The 8,713-nt window shown below is 40.6% G+C and overlaps 1 protein-coding gene and 1 long non-coding RNA gene across 4 annotated transcripts in view; one reads left to right on the forward strand and one right to left on the reverse strand.

Moving 5' to 3' along the window:
• Nucleotides 1-678: 678 nt before the first annotated feature.
• On the reverse strand, nt 679-1,307 carry LOC148733958 (uncharacterized). Its single transcript, XR_016000146.1, has 2 exons — nt 1,183-1,307; nt 679-1,104 (listed from the first exon to the last, which is right to left on the reverse strand). It is a non-coding gene; the product is annotated as an uncharacterized LOC148733958 (long non-coding RNA).
• LOC111326676 (uncharacterized) overlaps nt 1,098-8,713 on the forward strand; it is a 25,662-nt gene continuing 18,046 nt past the window's right edge. The window contains exons 1-2 of one of the 3 annotated variants that reach the window (XM_088757384.1): nt 1,098-1,621; nt 3,907-5,047. In XM_088757384.1, the coding sequence (XP_088613510.1) occupies nt 4,868-5,047 (180 nt within the window). In that variant the 5' untranslated portion in view covers nt 1,098-1,621; nt 3,907-4,867. The other 2 variants (XR_002694465.2, XR_016000145.1) reach the window with 2 other exon arrangements.

Consider the following 8,713-nt stretch of genomic DNA (forward strand, 5'->3'; position numbering starts at 1 on the left):
GTGGTTGTTAATATTTTTAGGGGCGTGCAGTTGGGGAATTGTAAATATGGGATCAGTTAAAAGGCAATTTCTTCATTCGTTTGGTTTCACAATAACAACATTGTCCAAAAACTTTATTACTTAGCTGTGTTACCCGCAAGAATGCAGGCTAAATAGAACTCCTCAAATTCGAATTATAACGAAGCTATATTTTTGAAATATTAAACTACAGCGCAAGACTCAAAAATCAATGAATAGCAAGGAACAGCTTCGACAGAGACTAGCACTGCCGACAACCAGGGTCCACAATAACATAGTGACCCACTCGACACACTTTGGCAAACAGTAATCTCACTGTTGAAACCCACGTAGCCTAAAGAATCGAGACGTAGATTTTTAATCCACATTTCTAAGTAGTACTCAGTACAAGATGTGGTAAATTGCTCAACCGATGACTATTTTAGATTCATTCAGTATATAGATTAAGTCAAAGTTGGAATACGTTATCACAGAAGGCAAACCAGTGACTGTTTATATGAGACAATGAAGATAGCAGAAATAATGCGTAGCATTTGGGTAAGACCTTCACTCAGACACCGATTGACTTTTATTACATAGAAAATGAGATTATTACCTCCTATGGAGGGTTGTTTTCACTTTGCAGAGAAGAAGGCGCGGTTTATCATGCAAACAAAAGAAAGCATTGCAAAATATTCGATTTATTTCGCGACAAACAAAACAAGGGTATTTGTTAAAAAGATCAGGCTGGCGTCTCTTACGGTAATTCTGATAATGCAAGTTAAGATGATTAAAATATACCTAAATAAAGGATGATGGATAGTGTAAAGACCCTTGAAGAGTTTTCCACTACAGCTGACAAGGTAGAAAATGATACTCTTTCATATTTATGGCAGATCGGTCGCAGTGCTTTTTTTTTAGCCCAATCCTACAGTTACCGCAATAGTGTTGGAATGTTTGCCACAAAGATAAGTGGAGTATTCGAGTTCTATTGACGACTAGACCTCTTTCGCTGAAGAGTGTCAGCTTACAGATTGGTCAAAGATAGATATCAGTGTTCTGTGTAAGCGGAGTAGTTTGTCCTCATCAGTGAATCCTTCATGGCACCTGTATAGAGATTCAACCTGGCGAGTCTACCGTGATATCTCTTAACTAAAGTTAAGTTTGAAAGCTATTGTGACTTACGAGATCTCCAATCTTAGACGGGCAGCTTTTCGTGGCGTTGACGCGGCGACAGCATCATAGCCAAACCAAAGTCAAGTTAGTTTTCCAGCTGGTAAAAGATGGTCGGTATACTTGACTCAGTTAGGAAGATACGTGATTTGGAGAAAATCAAATCTATTTCAATGACATATCAAGCACATTGGCTGGACTATGAGGACTCAGGCAGATTTATCAACTAAATTTCGGAGAGACAACACTCAACGAAATTTCACTGTGAGCATTTTTATATAGGTGCCTTATCGTGCAGCCCTTCAATTAATTCACTTGACCTCTTAGAAAGAGAGGATATTTCATTCATCAAGCAGATACTCTTACCTACTTCGGATAAAGCGAAAACAGAAATTGTATCACGCAAGAGGGGAACAGCTCCGACTTCCAGTTATTGGCAATATCTTAATTGGTGAGTGTATAACTAACAGATAAGTTAAAGCATCGAGTAAATTTAATTTTTATACGGGTAGAAGCAGTTTTCCATAATTCCGTACAGTTATCATGGTGATAGTACAACAACAATCGATTGGTTGCGCACAAGTAAATGGTTTTTAGTGAGCTGCATTATGCATGAAGATGAAAAGGTTGTCAATTTTCAGCTCCACAGATATTGCGAGTAATCAGCGGTTGCTAAAGTCACATGAAAACGAACAGAAAAAAACATCAAAATTTCTGCTCATTAATATCAAATTTGCGGGTTTAGAGCTGTGCCAATTCATGGAGATAAAACAAATGCGATAAAGAAATATCTCTTCAGAGGCCAAACTTAAAATGACTTGCAAAGAATGCAATAGTATTGATACCCATTGACATAGTAAGGTCATCTTTATCAAATGACTGTTCGACTTCGAATTTAAGAGCAGAAGCAATAAATAAGAAATGTTACATTCTATACTACGACAACGTTTGTGGCATACACGACATAGAAATATAAGCAAATGGCAGTTGGTCTGTTGAAAAACGAAAAAAAGACTTAATAAGTTATTCAAATACGTAGGAAAACACGTAATAGTTAAACTACAATGTTACTTGAAATTCAGAATACACCACACAAACACGAGAAACCAGGAAATAAGTGAACGTAACAGCCGTTGTAAAATGGAAAAATCAGTTGCAATTGGAAGACAACGATGTGAATTACGGCTTACATTATTGAATGTTGCTAAAGAAGGATGGCCGCGAAATACCTCATCATTTACGACTCATTAGTTAATGTTTTTATTGTTTGTGTTATTTCTCACAACGACTGACGATATTGATGACAATCATGAGATTCACTACAGGAACGACAATCACCAGGGCAACAAGAATCACACCAATCACACTCACGATCACTATCACAATCACGATAAAGAGATATTCCCAATGTATTATTTATTAGCGGAGATAGATAAATTACAGACTTTTATCTACGGAAAAAAGCCACGCGACGCGAAATTAGATAATGGACAGCTTGACTGGCTGGAGATAGAAGTGATTTAAAGTTCTGAACACCTAAACAAAAATTCATCTATCGATATAAAAAGAAACGTTATCCTGATTATCAAAAGTGCAGCTCCAATGCGACGTAAGCGCCTTTCAACAAATTTCTTCCGGCCGGCTCCAATTGAGCCCAACTGTTAAAGATGATCTGAGCTTCTGTAATCAATCCACTTTGAACAGATTACGTCAGTTAAAACTCTTTCAAATGGCGCCAAGTCCTTCAGGAATTGTGCCGAAATAATCACTCGATTATTTGACTTATTTTCTATTTGACAGTATAAATACCGTTCAACTTCTCAACAGGAAGATAAGAATCCTATCATTCACTGTTGATGGTCTGTCAGATAATTATCTTGACCCTTTTAAAATAGCACAATTTATTGAAATAAATCAACGGAACCATTAAACTGATTAATAAAATAATTTCCTCATTCATGTTGTTGAGAAGCTGACGGAATCGCGTCGCCACATAGACTCATTGTTGTCAAAATATATTGAATTGTCTCTTTTACAGTGATAATTCTTTGTGGTTTTCATCTGACATTTATTTGTGCTGACAAAGGATTTATTAAGTAAATAATTAGTAAGGATTGTTTAGTTTTTGCATGATTTTTTCCTGTCGCGGCCCTAGCCGCAAGAATTTCTCAAGATCCTGACGGAAGCAGATATCTCTGTCCTGAAGCTGTTAACTGTATTACTTACTGTTCGGTGTCGCCACTTACATTAAAATTCCACGCCCAAGTCTTACATATTTTTGAAGAAAATTCTTTGAGGAAGTCAAGAAAATTCAAACACTAAAAACCTGAAGGATTACATGGTGACCAAACCCATAAAATGTAATGTTGTATGTCGCCATGTTCTTTGAAAATGAACTCAGCTGATCAGTCCCTTGGCAAGTAACGAAAAAGGAAGGAAAATTTACTGGCCGTTCCGACTGCTGCCACTGCCTTAACTTTGAAGGGTTTGCGAAAATTGCAGAACCGTCCGGCATTTTAGAGTAAAATTACCAAAGGAAAGGCCAAGAATACTGAGAAAATAAACCCACATCTTACAGTTGACGTCATATTTAACGTAAAAATAATTTATTACTTTAAACCATTCACTAATTAACATACTGAAAAGTGATCGATGTGATATGTGTAGTTATTATATTAGCAGTATAAAAAAATACGATTTTCTTCTCGACTATATAATTATTATATTCCACTTCAGGAAGTAAAACACTTTCTTGAGCAGATTCGTGAAGTGAATTTAAAAGACCGAGATGGGATTTTGTAGCCACGAGACTCAAGTTGTGTTTAAGAAAATTCTTCATGGAACTGATGTCTTTCACAGCATTCCTTACATAAGCAGATTGTGAAGGGAAGTTACCAGACCGGAAAAAGAATTTTGTGGCTGTAAGACTTCTCTTTAAGAAGAGTCATAAAACTCATCCTGAGAACAGTACTGCCTATATGCACCGGCAACTAAACAGTGCGGAATTGTTGAGTATATATAGTGACACCAGTGTCGGCGCTCAGCATATGATAATCTCAGGTTCAATAAACAGAGACGTGGTAAGCTGATTTGTCATAATTATTGACCTGGCAGGTTACCAAAACCTTGCAGGTTGTTGATATCCGGTGAGGTCCTTCATATCAATTACATTTGCAAATGATTTACTCTGTTCAAACGTGCTCATGGTTTGCACGCCCCAAAGGGAGTGAGCGATGCCCTGACAAAACCTTTGAATGACTTAGTGGCGTCGATTTAAAAAAAAAAATAGCTTTCCTTGTTTACTCCAACCTAGAATAACCGCATGGCATCAACCTCCGGTTCGAACTAAAACAACGAATGCATACGGGCATTGAGTTTATGAGGGTAACACGATGACAATTCCAAATTGTGCTTGACGTAAGAAAAAAAAAAAGGATAAGTCCGGATAACGGCCATTTACGTCTTTGACTAAGCTGACGTGGAAACATCTTTCAACTGTAGTAATGCAAGTATTGCTGCGTGATTGCAATATACACGAAAGCGGAACTGAAAAAGAAGGCTTCCCTTGTAATAAGATATGACAGGAAATTACTACTCAATACTGACGAACGTGATCGCGAATAAGACTCTTTTAGCTGGTCAACCTTGAATACTTGAAGTCAGCGCAAGGAATACCATTATTTGCTTAAACTGCAACATGGCCTCCGCTTCAAACACCTTTCTCTTTATCCCAGTGATACTTCTCGTCCTCAACTGCAAAGTTAGTCATTCCGTGGCAAGCACCGACGAGAAAAGCGAAAAACGCTTTGTTGTACATCAAATATGCAATGGCGAACCGCCTCCTCAAGCTTTCAGTGAGTTTGTGAGTCTTATAAAGGTAAAGTCTATTTACGAGCCTAGTGGCCCACTAGGCCGATGCTTAACTCCGGTTTCTGTAGCATAAAGCGACTTGGAGTATTTCTACTCCCCCCTGGATGGGATGCCAGTCCATCGCAGGGTTACCCCCAGCATTAAATTGCCGGTACCCATTTATACACCTGGGTGGAGAGAGGCACTGTGAGAGTAAAGTGTCTTGCCTAAGAACACAACACAATGTCCCGGCCGGGGCTCGAACCCGGACCTCTCGATCCGGAGTCGAGTGCACCAACAATGAGGCCACCGCGCCTCCACTGTTAGTCTTACAACAGAAATGAAAAACAATCTAGGGGCCATGGATAAGAAACTTGACGCATTATGTGACAGGGAATGTTCATCAAAACGCTGTAAGTCTTCTGGTGTTTCTTCTTTTAACTGTGCTGAAAGTCAGGTGTCTTAAACGACTGGACTATTTATCACATAGGCTCAATTCCTTTTCTCCGCCTCAAATTTTATTACTCATTATCTTGCATAAGTTTATCATATTCAAAAAGCGACGCAAAGTAGATTTGAAAATCATTTCCCCAATCAGAATTTATGAATAACTTGGTTTTTCCACAAAGAAAGGTGTAGTCTGATCGTCCGGGTGAGTGTAGTCCTGAGAAGGACTGTTGTCGGTGGTAGTGACTGACGTTTCGACAACCTGTGCGGAAGTCATCATCAGAGTCAAGTGAATGATTGTTGTCAGTAGAATGTTCTTATTCCAGTTCGTGTGAAATGATCGGTTGGTTTTGCCGTGATGTTATTGGCTGTAAGACTCAAGTGACGTAAGTCGGTCGTGATTGGTCTGTTTCGATCCGTCGGTAAAGTTAGGTCGTTCTTTTTCGGTCGCTTGTGATGTTTATGTCGTGAATGAGTCGTTTGTATAGAGCGGGTAGTTGTTGACATCTGTTTAGGGGAGTCTGTTCTAAGCCACCTGCAGACGACTGGTCAAAGCGCGGATAAATGATTGCCACAGAAGACTCAAACGCCACAGAAACAAACTACGACAAGTACACGACCAACTGAAACAGCTGATACTAACTGACCTACTTGACACCGTTACGACAATTGCCGACAAACGAGCCAACAAGACGACTGAACGCGCCCGCACTGGACATCAACAAAAATTGACACGACTGCTACGCGACAAAGAAAAGAGACGAAGCAAACCGGACGACAACTGGGTAAGTAACATTTCTTCTCGTTCCTTAGACAAGACTGAAACTCAGGTACTATCATACGGACTAAAACACTCAGTAACACCTAAACGCATACCGACCGTGGCTATTGTATCTAGTGTTGAGGCGGCCCTGTCTCGGCAACGAGAGCTATCGGAGCCGACCAAGGATAACATCAGAAGCAGAATTGCCTCCACTATACAATCAACGTCACTAAATGACAGTAACTTGACTAAAGACGAACAACGCGCACTGAAACGACTGAGAAACGACGAGAACATAGTCATCCTACCAGCCGACAAAGGACGAGTTACTGTTGTTATGGACAAAACTGACTATCACGACAAAATGGACGCACTAGTTAACGACAAACGAACCTACGAAGAACTCAAACGTGACCCAACTCCTGCACTTCAACGTAAACTCAACAGTAAACTACTGACACTCAAGAAAACGAACGCCTTTGACACCCAACGGTACTATCGACTGAGGTACTCGGTACCACAGCCACCGAAACTCTACGGTTTGCCGAAACTACACAAACCTTGTTTCCCGATGCGACGTATTGTTTCTTTCTGTGGCTCTCCCATATACCAACTATCCAAGTACCTGACGACAATACTACAACCGCTAACCGACAAATCCAGACATAAACTACACTCCACTGAAGACTTCATTAACGCTACCAAGACTGTTCAGATACCTGACGACTACAAACTAGTGTCATTTGATGTGAAATCACTGTTCACAAGTATTCCACTTCAATTGGCATTACAATGCACTGAGACTGCAATCCGACAATCTACCGACCCACTACCGCTACCGACAGACGACATTATGGACTTGCTAAACATTTGCCTAACGTCTACTTACTTTCAGTACAACGGTAAACACTACAAACAGTTACACGGCACTGCCATGGGGTCTCCAGTTTCTGTTGTTATAGCAGAAATTGTGATGCAGAACATCGAGGAACGCGCCCTTTCGACTTGCCGACAAACGATACCGCTTTGGTTACGTTACGTTGACGACACCTTCACCGCCGTTCGACACGACGAAATTGACGCATTCCACCGCCACCTTACTGAACAAAACACTGACATACAGTTTACCAGAGAAGTCGAAGAAAATGGCAAACTTCCTTTTCTAGACTGCCTGGTAAGCCACAACGACAACTCATTACGGACGACAGTTTACAGGAAACCGACACACACCGACAGATTACTAGACGAGTCATCCTACAACCCTACATCACACAAAGTCACAACTATCAGAACTCTAACACGACGCGCACAACTAGAATGCGACTCGACAGACAGCTTATCCGACGAGAACAAATACCTTCACCGTGTTTTTACGAAGAACAACTACAACAACGACTTCATCCGACGAAACACTCACCGACCCACTACCACTACCGAAACAAACGACACCGCAACCCCTACGACTACAGCAACCATACCGTACATAAAAGGCATGTCTGAAAACATCTCGCGCATCTTACTACCCTTCACTATCCGCGTCGCCCACAAACCCATCACCACACTACGTCAGTTACTAACCAACGTTAAAGACAAAGACGAACCGATGAACAGACAGGGAACGATTTATAAGATCAATTGTTCTGACTGCCAAGCCTCCTACATCGGTGAGACTGGCAGAAACCTCACAACAACACTGACTGAACACAGACGGACGACGAGGAAAGGTGATGTCAGCAATCACATTGCTGAACACCATCGACTTACCAACCACAACATTGACTGGGACTCTGCGCAATGCCTAACCTACAGCACTGACTATTTTCAACGACTGACTCTGGAAAGCTGGTTTACTAACTTAGAACAGACTCCCCTAAACAGATGTCAACAACTACCCGCTCCATACAAACGACTCATTCACGACATAAACATCACAAACGACCGGAAAAGAACGACCTAACTTTACCGACAGATCGAAACAGACCAATCACGACCGACTTACGTCACTTGAGTCTTACAGCCAATAACATCACGGCAAAACCAACCGATCATTTCATACGAACTGGAATAAGAACATTCTACTGACAACAATCATTCACGTGACTCTGATGATGACTTCCGCACAGGTTGTCGAAACGTCAGTCACTACCACCGACAACAGTCCTTCTCAGGACTACACTCACCCGGACGATCAGACTACACCTCCACATGTTACCCCCGGGTTCAAACCATTTACTGCAAAAGTGATTTCGAAATAATTTTGTGATACTAAATTTGTTTTAAAAAGATTGAAACGCGGCCTAAAAACAATTTGTTATCTAATAATCCTTCACAAAAAGTGACTCAGAGAGTTAAAACGAGAGGTAGTTGCAGTTAACAATTGCGTTAATCAGTGACTCTCATTCGTTAAGATCTGAATTCTTCAACACAATTTGTTCGTTTGTAAAACGTTGAGCAAAGTTCTATAACTACTCTTTCGCCTATTCT

The sequence above is a fragment of the Stylophora pistillata genome, chromosome 4 (assembly GCF_964205215.1).
Source record: "Stylophora pistillata chromosome 4, jaStyPist1.2, whole genome shotgun sequence".
Lineage (NCBI taxonomy): Eukaryota > Metazoa > Cnidaria > Anthozoa > Scleractinia > Pocilloporidae > Stylophora > Stylophora pistillata.